Source organism: Telmatherina bonti, assembly GCF_933228915.1.
Source record: "Telmatherina bonti genome assembly, chromosome: 4".
In the NCBI taxonomy this organism is placed as follows: Eukaryota; Metazoa; Chordata; class Actinopteri; order Atheriniformes; family Telmatherinidae; genus Telmatherina; species Telmatherina bonti.
Window position 1 is genome coordinate 22328826 of NC_136622.1, and position 17923 is coordinate 22346748.

At 39.2% G+C, this 17923-nt stretch overlaps 1 protein-coding gene across 1 annotated transcript; it reads right to left on the bottom strand.

Moving 5' to 3' along the window:
* Positions 1-528: 528 nt before the first annotated feature.
* tmem9 (transmembrane protein 9) lies at positions 529-4666 on the bottom strand. Its single transcript, XM_079239301.1, has 6 exons — positions 4545-4666; positions 4277-4423; positions 3042-3133; positions 2796-2904; positions 2317-2448; positions 529-2214 (listed from the first exon to the last, which is right to left on the bottom strand). The coding sequence occupies exons 2-6, from the start codon at positions 4364-4366 to the stop codon at positions 2074-2076; spliced, it is 564 nt and encodes a 187-aa protein (XP_079095427.1). The 5' UTR covers positions 4367-4423; positions 4545-4666; the 3' UTR covers positions 529-2073.
* Positions 4667-17923: the final 13257 nt, after the last annotated feature.

The following is a 17923-nucleotide window of genomic DNA, read 5'->3' on the forward strand; positions in this document are numbered from 1 at the left end:
TCAGGGTTCAGTGTCTCGTCTTAATCAATCCCCCGACCTTCTGGTTGGAAGATGACTGCTCTTCCCAATGAGCTACAGCTGCCCTTGGTTATAGAATGGTATTTAACATTAGTTCCAGCAGCTGGTTTATTGAACATGCAACATCTTATCAATGCATGATGAGATATCCAAACTTGGAACAGCTTCTTAGTACCAATTAATAGATATTTTTGAAGGTTTATATTTAATATGAATTATAATCCAAATAAATTAGTTGTGAATAAGATTAAGTAGGAATAAATGTATCCATCGGTACATAGTATAAAGTAAATGTATTGCTGACCCATGTATGGAAGAACTTTAGTTGAAAGATTATTTGTAATTGTTGAATTTACTAACAAAGTATGACAATATTCTCACAGCATAAAAACAAGTAAACATGTGTACTATGTCACCCTCTAGTGTTATATGTGCAAGAAATTCATTGATCAGGAAAAACACTCCACAATGACAAATTAAGAAAGAACTCAACAGAAATCTGGAAGCATGAGCAGGTCATGTCTTTATTTCACATCAAGCTAACAGGCATGGGCAGATCAACTGCTCACTTAGGCTAATGATATACATACAAATGAGAAAGAAATTAAAGGAAAATTCAACAAAGTGCTTTCGTAAGGTAATGAACCAGTCCAAACCACCAGTGGATATGTAATGAGTCTTGGCGTTAATTTGACACATTTCTGGAGCTGTTAGAGTGATAGCACATCGTTTTTCCAGAAATTTCTCCATCCTATAGTAGTGTTGATGGAGAAAGCAGTTCCACACAGCAGTCCTAAAGTTCCTGTATGTTTTTACAGTAGGAAAATAAATTGGGGGGGGGGGGTTAAAACAATGTCACAAAAACACCCCACAGCACATCTGATTATCTGCATTTCCTCAATGCACAGGTCAAGCAGTGAAATCCTTCCTTTAACGTGTCAGGCATCTGTAGATAAACTAACAGCAGAAATACTAAAAAGAAATCTTTTAAAACAATTAACCATTATGTACATTAAATGATAACACATTACACACAACTAAACATATGTGGCCAGTTAATGTTGTGCATGAAGTTATGAGTTTCCCCCTTTTGTGTCATATCATGAAGAAGAAAGCCCTCCAGTCAGCAGGTACCCACTGAGCAGCACCGTGGTTTGGGTTCCAGCTTTCAGACATTCCCCGTGTAGAGATTTCACTCCTCTAGGGGTGCTTTTAAAGCACTGGTAAATGTGCTGGTCTCTCTTTGCAAATACAATATTTTACATCACACCTTGCTGCAGAATAAAGAACAGAAAATTGATCCTCAGATTTCATTTCCAAAACTAATTTTATTTGATTATAAATGTAAGAAAACAGCCTCGAACAGCTATTGTGATGGATATTCTCTACCAGCAGGTTATGTTTTGAAAGCTGTGATTTGCTAATATTTATGAGACACATAATGCGTCTGGTCCAACACATTTTCCCACACAGAAAGACAGCGAGTGGGGAAAAAGGCACAAGCTGAGGTTGAAAGCAGTAACGATGGTGATCTTTTATTACTACAATTAATACTGCAAAAAAAAAGCTCAATTTTCTTAGGTTTATAAAGTAACAAATTAGCAGACCTTAACTAGAAAAAATGAAATGCTTGACAATCGCATAAGCAAGCTCCAATAAATTAACTCAGTAGACTCTTTGTGAAGTAACTAATCTAAATCACACCACAAGAAACTGATCCATATTGTCCAGTTAAAAAAAAAAAAACAACATATAAAGCTATTCACAACTATTTAGATATTTTTCTTTACATATAAAGACATTCCAGATCTGCTGCAATGCAATTACTGAAAATGACTGAGTGCACAAAACATGCAGTTTTTTCCCCCTTGCTGCGTAAGATCAGGTTCCAGCAAATAAATTAGATTAATCAGAAATTAGATATCTGCTTCAGTGCATTTAAATGTTTCTCAGTGAGGTACAGCTAGAAAAGTGGATGCAGTGCACATTGGTGACAAACGGTATGTTATAGTGCAGCTGGTGACAGTGTAACGCACTGAGCACTGGGGGGGTGTTTCAACTTAGCATCTTGTGGCGGTCAAAAACCGTCTTGCGCTGCTCCTGCACTTGCTTTTTCCAGCGCTGCTGTGCACCTTCGACCCGTTCTAGCACTGTGTTTCCTCTTGCTTGTCCACTGTCTGCTTGCGGGCGCATCTCCTGAACCCACACAGAGAAAAACAGGAGTGTTTGTAATCCATGACCTTACACTTTGCAAACAAATGCATCTACTGTATATGTACTTCTTTTCTGCTTAGTTACCTCAGAGTCCTCTTCATTGTGCAGAGGCTGAGTATAGGGGTCATGTTTGCGGATAAGAGGATCAACCAGCAGCAGAAACAGCATGTAGAGCAGCAGAGCACCCACGACAGACAGGTAAATGATGATGGTTACCTGTAACATTCAGTAAGGGTAGCATATTGTTAACATAGATAAGATAGTAAAACCACTTTCCAATGATAAAGCTCAGCATTGATTGTATTTGTGGATTACTGTGACCACAACATTAATGGTTACACATTTGTCTTACAAGGGTTCACATACTAAAATGTCCATATTTTCCTGGAGATGTGTAGCTTTCTGTATCAACAGACACTTTCCACAAATTTCTTTTGATTAAGTTTTGAAACATTCGTATGACACAGAATCACACTACGCCTGCTGCTGCTGCATTATTCAAGACTAAAAACTGAGAAAAAAAAACAGATAAGCAGCCAAACCCCAGTGAAAGCCAGTTTTACCTTGATGGTGTTGCTACTTCGCTCCTCATACTTGCACTCGCATAGCAGGCAGTAAGCTTCCACATCATGGCCAGGAACAGGCATGGGCTCCACTACATGGAGGCAGTTACTGAAAATACACCAAAATGTATCAAAATGTCTATAGGTGACACTAAAGCAAAATAAGGCAAAAGTTACACATAACTTAAACAATAAATGTAGCTTTGTGGAAAAAGAAAGTTTGCTTGCCGTGAGTGGAAATCTTACCAATCTTTCTGGGAGACATTTTTGTTATAGATGTGACCAGTGATGTTCCTGTAAGGTGGGCAAATGCACTTGCATCGAACATCTTCAAAATTCTGTAATAGTGAAGAAAACTGGGTCAAAGCAGCTCTAAACTTGTCCACCTGTTTCCTTATTATCCAGCTGTTGAGAGATCTCAGGAAAAGCATTAGCCAAAATCTACCATAATTAACTAAACTGGACACAAAGACTCACAAGCCCACTACTATATTGAAGCAAGTGTCCACTGATGTTAAAAAAAAAAAAAAAAAAAGTTTATTATAATAGCTTTTTCTTGGGAGGGATCAATAAAGCTGTTGGTGAGGAGAGCTATTTAAAATTTAGTTTTGAAAGTGGACGTAATGGACATACATGAGGATCAGACTGTTTTTGCTCCAAACAGCAGATCTTGCTGGTAATAAATTACATCTAAAAGGGTTTCAGAAGCAGAAAATCATGAAAATATGAAACCCTGGATAAACTCCCAAGCAAGTATTTATGCTCCAGACTTTTGTATGGTGTTGTTAATTGGACTGGATGTTCAAAGTATAGAGAAACTAAATATATTGACAATAGAGGCCGTCAGCCTGGCATCTCCTCCTCATGCTGGTCACACACTACAGTGGAAAGGCCTGCTATACTTCCACCTGCATTTGTAACAACTCACCCCATGTGTGTTTGTGTGTTTATTTAATCACTGGGGCACATGACTGCCAGCACATTGGAAACCAGAGGCTCAAAACAAAAGTCAATAGCAGAATAAGCTGTATGGCATTGGTTAGAGAAGATTTGGTAAGTCAACCCTTGTCCCCGAGACACAAATGTATTTTCTTTACAGATGTTGCACCATTTAAAAAGGGGGGGGGGAAAAAAAGAAGAAAAAAAAAAGGGATTTATTGCCAATAAGCACTGATATAACAAAGAAATGATTGCCAAACAAAAATGTCTTTTAACGTTGGAAGCTGGAGGTTATATAACATATTTATTTAAGGGAACCCAAATATAGTTGTGAATCAACGCATGAGGAATCTTTACATGGGAAATAATATCAAAGATCCCAGTAACAACACATTATTAAAGAACAGTTTAAATGTGTATGTGCTTTACATGTACCTTTAAAAAGCAAACAAAAGAAATAACTTGATTTCTTATGATCCAGCTAAAGTCAGCAACCACGACGACAACCTTGGGATTAGATGTGGATAACAAGCTGCTTTTACCTTAGCGTGTGCAAAAATAGCACCGTCCAGCAGAAACACAGTGGCTATTGAGACCACAACGAATATCCGGGATCCTTTTTTTCCAGACATCCCCTCACAAGAAAAGCAACTTGAACGGCGAGTGCACGATTACAAATAATGGAGGTTCTGCCAAAAGACGAGACAAGTTAGCATACGTAGCAGTTAGCTCCACAACATAGCAATCAGCGATACAAAACACTGAGGCTAAAGCAGCTTCAGGCTGTATCTGCAGCTTTAGTAAACTTACGTAGGAACTACAACTAAAACCCTTGTTTCTGATGTGCATTCAGGACACAGCAATAAACGGTACCGCTGCAGTAAATAAGGAAATCTTCAAATTGACTTTGCTCTTCCTGATTTAGTATCGTCGTCACCATGTAGCAGACAGGATGAAACATGCTGCGACAGCGACACCTGCTGGACTAATTTCAGAGTATGTGTATTTGACAATGATTGAAAATTAAACATTGACTACATGTTGTTACTATTAATGCTACTCAGACATAGCAACAGGCTAGATATGGAAACCAAATTCACATTAACTTTAAAGCCTTTCACTTAGTGTATTTCAGAATAATCCATTTACAGCATTATGGTGTCATGAATGCAACAGCACTATTTGAATAATCACTGGTTTACATTCAGTTATTTATATATTACCCAGGTGTTGCAGTATAAGCATAAAAAGTATGGAAGAAAGGAGATTGCTGAGGTTGGACATGTTGTAAAACTGCTACTAAAGGGATGAGCAACTCATAAATCTGCTATTTGAAATATTCATACATCAAGGGGATACCAGATTAAAATGTAACCAATCTATTATTACTTAATCAACTGTAACTGTATTGTTATAAGACTGTACATATACTGGATTAACAAATACCCAAATGTACAGATTATCTATACAAGTAATAATTATGACATTATACTATTACAAAGAAACTGTGACTCATCATAACATTTTCCAATATCTCACAGTCAAGACTGTTCTTATGTCCAAACCTGCCTCCTTTTGGAATTTGAAATCTAAGCCTCTGCATCTTGACCAAATCAATATCCCTATTTCCCAGTAATCCTGCTTTCACATCTCTCAGTAACATACTCATACCTTTAATAAGCCATAAAAATCAATGACTCACAAATTCAGCCTGAACCACTTGAATCTGTGGTCACATGGATCAATTGAGACCATGGCTATTTCTCTAATGAGCTATGATATTAATGTGAACATAAACACACCACCCTTTGTGTAACCTCAATCATTTGTGTGACCCTAAATTCAACTACTGAATAAATGCAGTAAAAAGCTAACACAATGTCTTTCATTTCATTCATATATACCATTATGAGTTTGTCTGTTATTGTTGGAGTCACCGCGCATTCGCTTCAACCAGTTTAAAAACTATATCTAAAGGTAAAAGGGAATAAATCAAGGGAAATAATTTTAAAAAATAGTAGCAGTTTTACAGTTTTTAATTAGGTTGCATTTCATACCTCATCTGGTTGTTCAGAAAGCACTGATTTCAAAATGACAAAAAACAAACAAACAAACAAACATATTATATTGGATTTTTCATAGGACACATCTCATTTAATATGCTGCTTTTGGTTACTGTAATGTGTTCTTTTCAATGTAAATGGTGATGTGTGCTTTGAACATAAGGTGTGCATTGTGAAGCAGTTTAATGATGAAACGTCACTCATTTGTCAGCTTAAAGATTGCTGAGTACTTTATTGCTCTAAACACTGTCTTTGTTCCACACAAAAGGCTCAATGGCTTTCTACAGAATGAGATTTGTGTGAGCTCCCTCCCTACAGTAAATTTAATTCTCTCACCTCTGTCATCGCAAGTCACTTAGTTCTCTTTGGTCTTTGATGCAAGACTGCCCTTTACACCCCCAGGCCAATTACAAGCTAAATGACACTGAGCAGAGCACAGTGCCAGGTCTCATTATAGGGTCAGACTTCTCGAGAAAAAATATAAAAGGTGATCAGTTCTTTTATTTTCAGCAAACTTGGCAAAACCTCCATTTGAGAAAGACACAAAATGCAGTTATCTTGTAAAGCATGTTATTAGCAAAAAAAAAAAAAAAAACAAAAAAAAAAAAACAGCACAGGTACAGACAGATACAATCTTCTGACTGTGTGTGAGTGGTGGAGTGTGTACACACTCTGACTATGAAACAGCAAGGGAAAAGGATCCATAATGCAAACACTGCAGCAAAATCCCACCTGATAAACAACATCAGAAAGTGTCAACTTATTTATCAAAGTTCCTGAGAGCTCTGACTGAATCCCATTATTCAAAGATTTATTTTCCAAAGATCTGAAAAGGACCAGGCAGTTTGCCCACTAGGAGATGCTGTAAGGCCCAAAGTAAAGCAAAAAAAAAAAAAAAAAGAAAAGAAAAGAAACGAACAAGCTGAACAAACCCTTGATTATTGCAGACTTATCAACCTGGTGAGAGCTATTTAGTCTGAATAAATTCCCAAACATAACCTGCTTTGGGAGAATACAGGCTTGTAACCTGAATTTTGTGTTTTTGATCAAGTCAGATTTTTTATGTTTCTTTTTCACATTTATATAATCATCTATACTGTCTCTCTCCTCTCCTCTCTTCTCTTCTCCTCTCCTCTCCTCTCCTCTCCTCTCCTCTCCTCTCCTCTCCTCTCCTCTCCTCTCCTCTCCTCTCAGCTGAGGTGATACATTGTGGGCAGTGGGACTATTCTAATAGACACACATGGTAATTACAGTGGTGGGAGGTAGCAGACAGTGGTGGTCCAGGGACAGCACAAAACTATAAATCACAACTTCTGCTTCTGCCCTCCTGAGCGTAGCCGATCACGCTCAACCAAAAAGCAATTCTGCCAACATGTGTTTGCACATTTGTCTTCATCAGCCACTGGCTTGTTTTGGGCCCCTGTGGCTGGATTTTCCTTTCCCATGGTAATCAAACGAGGACTTCTTCTCAAGTTTTGGAGTCAAAGTCCTCTATATTGGGATTAATTGTTAAAGTCACTATAGATGTCTGCCTTAAAATAACACATATCGTGTGTTAAACGTGATATTTACTTGAACATGTTCAAATAAAGGAAAAAGCAAGCAAGAGTTAAAAAGAACGGTTAATGAATGTTTCTTTTCGCGTGAGATGCTCCGAAGAGAAGTGTCCAAGACAAAGGGGTGGCAGTAAAAAAAGGTGTTAGAACTTCAGTGACGATGACCCGGAGTACAGTGTGTGTCCTGTTCTGCCTTATCCATTCAGACAGCTGCCTGTCAACCAGCTGAGCCCCTGCAGGGGAAAGGCGTGTGCTGAGAAGCTGGTGTCAGCAAGGTGAAAGCAGAGCTCAGCTACATTGAGCTAAGCTGAAATGGATGCTGAGGAGGAGGGAGTGTCTCCTGCCTCCTAGGGACACAGCGAGGAAACAGAGACTGCTGGAGCAGGAGACTCAGCCAGACAGAACATGAAAACCAAGAGTGGCCATGACACATGACGGACACAAACGGAGGTAGAAAAGTGGCCCCCCTCCTAACTTCCACCATCCTTACTATTCCTTCCCCTTCAGCAATGCTGCAGAGATACAAGAACCCCTTAGGAAGAAGGAAAACAGGAAACAGAGACACTCAGTTGACCTCTGGCCCCTTGTAATGTGTGACCTTTGATTTTGACAAAGATGTTCAGAGAGATGTGAAGAAGCTTCAAGAGAGATTCACAACCTTACACTGAATTTCGTGGATTAAAAAATAAGATAAGTAAAAATAAAAAAAATAAAAGGGCAGGTTGCTAGAAATCCACATGCATCTTTCAAAGAAGACCAGGGATCAGACGAGAAGACAGCTGAAAACAATGGCAAGAAATGAAATGTGACATGAATTGAAAGGTAGATAAACGGCTTCAGGGGAGGAAGGAAGTTTGTTGTTGGTATAAAAGGATGTGATGTTATTTGGTGTTTGAAATGCTTCAAGTAGGTTTAACAAGGCTTGGCAGGCCAGTCAACAGATAGCAGCCATTAACGTCCACATCTGAGTGACTCCTACCCACAGTGATTTTTACATCTTACTGATGTATGAAATACTTGAATAAAATGATTATACATTTTTAAAAAAAAAAATACTCTTGTCCCTACTTGGGCTTTTACACAATAAGAAAGTATACACAGTTTACATTGAATTGCAAAATTAAAAGTTACACATATGTGCCTTAATATATACATACAAAATACAAATATGTATATATACACCAAAATGTAAAATTGAATAAAACACATTCAAGGCTGTCAATAAAAATCAGTCCAAAATAAGAACACTGTCAATACATTCAATCAAAACTACCGTTTTGCCACCCACATGGAATAATTACAATGCAAAAAGTGCGTGCAGGCCTGATTTGTCTTATGATGTGTCTTTTCTGTGTGAACTGCATTACAGCATAAGTCGGTGCAGCTAAGCCGCAAAAAAAATCACAAAATGTCAGAGTTTTAGTTTCTTTACTTTTCTTTTCTTCTTTTTTTGTAATAAGCCAGTCAGACAATCAGACAGAAAGTATTGCCATCTCAGGAAGGGGGCCCTCCTTCCATTATGCTTTATGTGCATTGTCTTGTGTGAGGGAAGGGGAGGATTCACTTTGAGAGGCATTTCTGAGTTATTGCGATCTAGTAAGTGTCATTCCCTTTCTCAGTCTCCAGCAATTCCCTTGTTGTGGCAGCCTGTGGTCCACCTGGCTCCAGCTGTGAGCCAGATCTGCATGCACAATGGACTTCATCCGCAGGGGCCACATTCACCAAATGCCACAACGACTCAGCTTACTCGGTTTTGGCATTTGGTGGAATCTGACATGGCAGCTTAGTAGTGTGCCCCGATGGACTGCCTCTGGCGTTCTAACACTCACAAACCTAAACAAGAGTATTCTTAAGACACAGATGATATTGAGTAGAAATGCTTGCACATGCAACATGATTTAATGATGACAAATACATGTTTTTTTTTCTATTTAATACCCTGTTTTTTTTTGGCTTACAATGAATCAGATGTCAACAGAGGGATATGAAACCAGACTTGTCATCTCACAGCTTCAGAAATCAATAGAGCCCCACATTCTCCCTCTAATCTCCACATAGTACATGTGGAGCAAGCTGGAGCTGACTGATGCTGAAAGAGAAGCAGGGGAAGGAAGTGAGGGTAAAAAGGAAGATGCAAGAAAGATGAAGATGCAGAAATGGGATATCTGTCAGTGAGAAAAAAATGGCAAGAGTTGATTTGTAGACTGAATAACTGGATTTGGTCTAAATGTCTAAAAGGCTAAACTCTGTTTATTTAGCCTTGTACACAGTTTGTTTCATTTGTCTGAGATTCCAGTCCTTTGTTTTTCCTGAAAGATTTCTGCATCCACATCAGTACAATGCAAGCGGATCGAATTTTATCTAGCGTGTTCAAAAACAAGCAAAATTGATCAGTTATGTGTCCTTCAACCAATACTGTCATTGTTTCACATGCCTCACAGTTAATATTGTTATATCTGAAATTGTGTAAGAGAAACGTATCTTGCGTTGACAGGAAGGTCTGCGTCTGATGTGGAGTGAAGAAGAAATACCACCACCGATGTCAGCATCACAAAACAGAATCCATTTTGCCTCCAGCGTTCTGAGGGGATGGACAAAATCTTGAAATCTGAACAAATAAAACCCAAAGTGGCCCTTTAGGACCAGATCTTTATTCCTCATCTTTGTCAAACCCTGATGTCTCCAAAAGACAACTTCTATCACATCTTTTTGGCTCCCTCCCAGATGCTTTTATCTTCAAAGTAATATTATTCAAACCCCACATAGCTGTGGTTGAAGCCATAGAAAGCTTTATATGTTTTTTTTTTTAAAAAAAAAAAAACACAGTAACATACTTGGGACCTGAAAAACAAAAACGAAAACAAAAAAACAAACAAAAACATACATACAAATAAAAATGACTCTCAAGTTGGATTTTTTTTTTCTCACTGTCGTCCGTTCTCTATAACCGAAGGACGTTTTTTTAAACTTCTTTTGCAGAAAGAGTTTCAATGCATCAGCTTCCCTCCCATCATTACTGCTGCACCTACAGGTTAATCAAAGTTACCCCATCCTGCCAGAACAGCCTCTGTCATATTGTGTCTTTGGTCGTTACTGAATCATCAGCAGGCTCTCTATTAAAGGGGAAGGAAACAGTCTGTTGAGCAGACCTGAGGGAAACAAAAAAACAAGGATGGCAAAAAGACAAAAGAAACAGAGCAAGGGGGATGTGGCAGTTTAGAGAGAGACAGAGAAAATGAGGAAGAAAGGGGAAAAGACAGAGAATCGGGAGGAGGTGGGGTTAAAGAGAGACGCTCCACTGCTTGGCTGACAAACAGAGGGTCCCTCCAGAGCCAAGCAGATGAAAAGGAGAAGAGGAAGGAGAGGGGTGAGAGAAAAGGAGGGAAGTTTGATGTGGGCAGTCAAGCCCACCACCCTCCAACTGCCTCTGCCCCCCCCGCCCCCCCCCCCCCCCCCCCCCCCCACTCCCTCCAGTAGAAAATCTATGCCTACTCTCTTAGTATTCCTCCCATCTCTTATGAAGGCTCCGCGGAGGGAAGAGCAGACAAGCGAACTGCTGGTGAGGCCCTGGCCAGCCGTGTGTGATGCTATCTGGGAGTTTTCTCCCCCCCTCCTCCTTTTTCCTTCTTAGGGTGGGGTGTTTGCTCAGGATTGACAGGACAGACATAGCACCCAGCCACTTGAAAACCTCCACAAGGGAGCTTAACTGGACATGTCCATACACCCTCTTTCCTTCCTCTACTTCCTTTTCCAGAGCCCGCAGCTGGGAGGGTCTGCTGTGCAGGCAGGGTGGAATACAGCTACAGTATGGAGGATACAGGTGTCCTGGGAGGCACAGCCAGCATTATTAAGGTTTCTATTTAATGTTAGCTACAGTACTAGTTAGCATGTAGTAATGCTGGCAATAAGGTAATTCCAGAATTTGATTTTGAGGCTCTGATTAAATTATGATACATTAGTCTGTAAAAGCTTTAGGATAGTTTAGATTTTTTTAGACAACTTAAAGACAACATTTTTATTTTGTAAAAACTAGAAAGATTAGCTGCAGCATAGAGGAGATCCTTTTTTTTTTAAATCTTATAAAATACATTTAATTTCTCTCTAGCAGTATCTCCTGATTCCTGAGTTTCCAATGGCTGCAAGACAAGCTGCAGAATGATAGTTCTGTTTCACTCCAGAGATTCAGACAGCGATTTATCTTCCTTCACGGTGTTGATGCAGACTTTTACCTTACTTTAAACCAATGCCAAGTTTCTGAACACCCGTCATGTAGATGATAATTACAAGATGTTGCTCAAAAATGTTTGTTGCTTCTGTCTATAAAGCACAAAATAAAACCAAACATAAGTGCTCTATCGGCTACATATAGTGTAATAAAACCATAAAGTAGGATGCAAACTTTCAGAAAGCATCTTGTCTAATATGTAAACAACATTTCTAATTTTTGCTTGAAAATGATGGTTTGTGAATCCTTCAGGACAAAATCCCTTTTTTTTTTTTTTTTTGTTCCAAGCCAGCATCAGTGACGGTATTCCTCCTAAAGTCTATTTAAGAGGGAAGAAATAACTGAGAAAATTTCTCTACACACTTTTTTCTTGAAGCTCATCCGTCGCCGGGTTAGAGCCTGGCTTACATCCAAGGGCCCAATAAAGCTGCTTTTGGAGTGAGGCTGACTGTAGCCAGGCTTTGTTTTGAACGGGAAAGGTACTCTTCCTCCAAATCCTATGTCTGCTCTCCAGCTGCTGCTGTTCCATATGGCCGACCTCCTCCTCATGGAGAAAGAGGACTTCTGTTGTCTATTTGCTCCTGCATGGTGGGCTCCTCAGAACATGGCCAGATGATTGCACATTTTATGTCTCACTCTTACAAAACTGTAATATGTATAAATTATTTTTAAACTACTCATTTGACGATGGTTTTCCACCCAGATGTCTCTCATCATTTCCTCATCAAGGGGTTCACAAGTTGAGAAGTTATTGTTTTTCTCTTTAACACATGAGAGACATGAGAAATAAAACATTATTATGTTAATAATCTTGATCATCAAATGGAAATAATTTCAGCAAGTTCAACACAAAGGGAAGTTGCTTGTTTTTGGTACAGTATGTGATGCTTGATGTGGTAGGAGGAGGAGGATCAGTGGCTTAGTTCTGGAGGAAACTCTTTTGGGAGTCTCGTTTCAACCTGTCGGACATTCTTTGAGACAAGACTTGAATAAGATTGGCAGTAAGCTTGTTCCAGAGCAGATTTGTCCACCAGTACTGGTTACCATAGTGACTCCACACTGATGAAGTAGAACTCTCACTTTGATGAACCAGACTTATTGAAAATAAGTATGTTTTTACCTAAATACTGTGTCATTAAATATCCCTAACGTTAATCTCCTACCATAACAAAAACCAAACCCCAGCAGTCAACCAATCAGTAACTGTTTCCACATGGAGCACTTGTGACACAACTAAACGTGTTAAGAATTAATGATCAATGGTCAAAGGGTTCAAATAAAAATAATAAATCTTTATCTTTGTCTCCTTCTTCTAAATAAGTAAACATAATAAGTGTATTTCAAAAGCACTACAACTGTATGAAATGTTTCCATCATGTAAACATTTAAATGGTTGATTTAATTCAGAAACAAGGAATGTTTGTCCAAGTAAACATAAGTATTGAGTCAATCTGCCTGTTAGATAGGCAGGAATGATGATCTGTACTCCAACATAACCAAAGTTTATAACATGGTGTTATATACATAAAACATGCTTCATAGAAAAATAGAACTAAAACAGACGAAACAATGAAATCCACAACAACTGTCATCAATACGGCTTAAACATGCAAAAACACTCCTGTAGTCCAAAGAAGTTGGAATACAGCCCTAAACACTTCATTTACAAAAGTTCTCTGGACCAAATTAGAATCGATCACCTGTATAACTACAAGCTTCTTAACCACTGTTTCACCATGACTGCTAAACCACCAACACACAGAGTTTTGTTATTCTTAATATTCTCTCGCAAAGTAGCCGGTTTCTCTGTCACCTTGAGCCTGGTTCGTCATGCTTGTGTGATTGCTCTAAAGGTCACAGCTTGTAGCTTCTGTCATTAGCTGTCACTCTCTCCCACTCCCCCGTTCCCTGCTTCTCTCTTCCTTCAAGTCGCTCTCTCTGTCACACATTTATTTCTTCTGCTTTGGAACGCGGCTCAGAGCGGCATCCTTAGTTAGACTTTGAAGGTTAAGAGGAGCAAGAAATGTTCCAGATGCAATATGAGTCTTATTTTTGTCTGTGTGTTATTAGTAAATGCGGATTAAAAGTTAGTTAGGTCAGGTTAATGAGGTTAGATCTGCTTAGGGACCCTTCATTGTAAGTGTAACATCTTACCAGACAATATTTCTTTTGCAGTTACACTTGTGTTAATACCAGGGCAATTAAATCTATGATAGGATTCCCAGTCTGAGCGCAGAAAAGCTGTGCTTTTTCTGCAGCTAATCAGTAAGGTATTGCAGTTAGACAAGTTTAATTGCATTTTTTGTGTTAGACACATAGAGACCAGCAGCACATTGTTGATTTCCATGTATAAGAGCCTTAAAATAAGCTTAATTCTGATTTTTAAAACACAATCTTACTGACAATGTGAGACAGGAGCAATATTGTACTGTGGAGCACTCTGTCATTCAAAGTGTGCCATATGTCTTTAATGAAAACAGGTTTGAGTGAAAGGAATGAGAAGAGGAAGATTTACTAAAGAGACAGCAAACACAGGTGTGGTGCTTTATCTGTTGGGGAGGTGAGGGGTAATCACGGCAAACTTTAATCAGTTCAGATCAATTATTCATGGTCAGGGGCCTAGCGAGCTGATTTCTAAAATGCCCCTTCTCTCTCTCTCTGACAGCCCTGTATGAATTATTCAAGCTGCGTTTACACAAAGAACTCTATCTCAGATACCTGATCAGTCAGTTAGAAACATTATGCAACAGGGAATGTCAATTAGAAATGGAGAAACGAGTCTCCTGGTATGTGCACAATAAACGTGAAAACAAAGCCACTCACAGAGAAGCAAGATGATAACATATACCATGAAAAGTGTAGAATAAAAAATATTCTGTGGAAATGACTATTTATTGCGCAAGGGGTCCCACAGTTCAGCGGGTTTAGTCAATGTACAACTCTCCTCTCAAACTCCATTGAAACCACCACTGCATCTGTTAATTGTTCAGAATGATGTGGCTGCTTTCGCTTTGTTTCTTTCTTCATGGCTTCCTTTTTTTTCATTTCCAGGGTGCCGCAGGCCATTTGCTGTTAAACTAAAACCCTGGAGCTTGAGTAGGAGCCCTCAACAAGTGCCTCAAGGCTTGGTTATACTCTCTAGTCAGTAAACGCCTTTTAGCTCACCTTTCTCTGGTCATCTTTATGACCAGTGTCCTTCTCCCTCCTTGGCCGCCAGAAGGGGACTGACCTTCCTCCACTGGTCTGACAGCCCATCATCCAAAAACATCTCTATATCTCCATACCCTGGACTTTTTGTGAATTCATGAAATATTCAAACGATGAAAATAAATTTTGTCAAATTGTGCATTTTTTAATTAATTAATTAATTAATTAATTCATTCATTCATTTTCTACACTGCTCAGTCCAATACAAGGCTGATTGAAGTGTAAGTCTACTGCATTTCAGTAGGAGTGTTTTTTCATACATACTCCTCCCTTATGTTTGTCTTCAGATGAGAAAGGGTTGAATTTTAAGAAGATGCAATGTTGTCCTATTCCCAACACAGTGGTTTCTAATGCCAAAACTTAACCTATAGTATTTGTAGGGTTGTCTCCTGTTTTGTAATAAGGTGACAAGCTTTGATGGCTCCCACTCTGGAAACTTACTGAATAAATTTCTCTTAAAAAAACAAACAAACAAAAAAACTATTATTAAATCTGTGCTTGTTAATGAAATTGCAAACCCTGTTGGTGCTTTTCTTTTAACAGAGGAAACTATTCCTCCTGCTGGTATTTTCAACAACCCTCAGTACTGTGTGACATCCACAGCCCCACGTCCTTGGGAACTGAGCCCTTCCAAATGCCCCGACCCACACTGGCACACAATTTTAGTATGTAAAGTGTGAATTATGAGCTTAACATGCAGCATGCTGACACACTAAAAAAAAAATTACATTATGCTGTATTTATACTTGTGCAGGATCTGTGTAAAGTTATGACACGTCACCACAATATGTTCTGTGGAGGCTCGATGCGCACCTCCTCCAGACCTAACGTGCACCCCAGTCAGGAGTGCAGCTATGCAGAAGTACTCCCTTGTGATTGGTCAGTTTGTGATTACATGTTTCTGGATTTCTGGAGCTTCTCACTCAGTTTGTGCACTGAAGAGAAACAGGCCAACAGTTTCAAAACTTGGGACTAATGCATTTGAGAAGAGAGGAGCATTTTTTAAGCTGTTTTAATCTCAGGACTCCATGTTTTATGATATTCCTGAGGTTAAAACAGCATGAATAAGGCTTCTCTCCTCTCAAAACATTAAACTAGTCCTGACTTTTGATGCTGTTAGCTTTGCCACAGCAACACAATACCGTAAATGTTTAAGTACAAAAAAACTACAAAACAAAAGCCCTGGCGCCAGCGGTGCCCGGCCTACTGCGTGCAGATGGTGCACAAGTGTACATTGAGTTTTATCTGCTTCAAAGTCTTATAACAACACGAGGAAACAGCTATCTGTTTAGGATTTTACCCCCAGTCTTTTGATATGAGTCACATTTGTCTTATTTTAATTAAAGATTAAAGTTCAAGTTTATCAACTGTATACTGCATTCAGTTTCACATTTACATTATCAGGTCATCGGGTTGGTCATACCCATATATATAACAGCTGATAAATGAAACTTCCCGGTGGTCAGATGACACCTCTAAGGAAGAGTGCAGACGAAATAGTCTATAATTATGACAGATTTAATTATCTTTTTGAACCTGAAGAGCCACAACAGAAGCCAGCATTATGCAGTAAAAGTAGTTAACAGCAGGCTAAACAGCAGCCTACTGAGCAGATAATTTAGTCATGAAAATGAATAGAAATGGAAGTTTATTTAATACTTCTGTGAACACAAGCAGCCAAAACTGTAAAGCAGGAACACATGTGATACTGTTTCTGATTACAGCAAACCTCAATGTCTGCACTTTAATCCGTTAAGGTAATTAAGCTCTTAAAGCAGTACAACTTACCTCCTATGTTAACAGTGATATGATGTGTGTTATATTAACCTGATGCTGAGTGGGTGAGATGCACACCAGAAACACCTGAAGCAAAACAGCTTTAACAGGCTGCACGCGCTCTCGCAGCCCTGTAATCAGTACCTGTCAGATTGTCCCTTACTGCGAGGTCAGGCTAAACTTATTCCAAGGGAACGCAAAATTATTGCAAGGTTAAAGAAAATTTAATGCAAGGGAATACAAAAGACAAATAACTTCCTATTTACCCAGGGGATTTCGAACAAAACATAGACCAACAAGCTGATAAAAAAGATCTGCACCATTGCTGCCTACTGCAAGCGTGGCGAAGATATTTAGCCTGAATTGAACACAGCATTAGCCTTATAACAGGACTTCTTGTCCCCAAGAGTCAGTGTGAAAACTTACGGGTACAAGGACAAAGGAGGAGTGGGATAGGTGTTCAATAAAGAAGGGGTGGTCTGGCAGAGAAAAGCAGATCATCACACAGTAGAGGAATGAGAAAGTGTAATTCTTGCTCTGCACAATTCATCATACTGCACCCGACAGCAACTGACCATAATTCACCAAATGATCACTCACAATAACTCAGAGGGATCTCTCATGTCCTCCCTTCCCCTCTGCCTGCCCTTGAAATACGTTCTGAAGACATGAGGTCAAACTGCATGCTCACAGACACTTTAAGCTCTTTATAGATGCAGTTTGACCAGAACATGTTTACCTCAACCGACTGGAGTCCTGCAGTGAATGACAGCCAGTGAAAGCAGAGGGAGGAGGAAAGAGCAGGAGATGTCGTTGATTCCTCCTAGTGTTTCTTAGCAATGCTGCATCTCACCAACTGGACTAACAGGCTATCACAATTGACATCTCCATGGGAACGTCCTGCTGCATCACTAATGCAGAGTTCACTGCTGCTTCCTCACATTCCAGTAAATATTTTGTTGTACTTTAAAAGTCAGCCGCAGTTGTTGGGGTTTTTGTGCGTCTTTGATTTGTACACATGTGGTGTAATAAGAACCACAGATAAATGCCAGACTTGTCGTTGGATATAAATACAGCTTAGTGAAAAATATGTCACAGATGTGGAAGTAAATGTTATGTGTGAATTTGTCCAAAAGAATAAAAGCTCCATAATGCAGAATGTTTAACAAAGAAATGCTTCTAAAAAGTCTGAACCGTGACTGAAATCAGAATACGAACTAAGGGAAAGGACTGAAAGAAAAATTGAGTAGATAAATGCAGATTTTTTTTCACAGCAGCAAGTGTTATGGTTGGGATAAGCAGACATTCATTCGTCCTCGTCATACTGCTGTCAGAAGCCCACTGCAGACGAGTGATGACCAC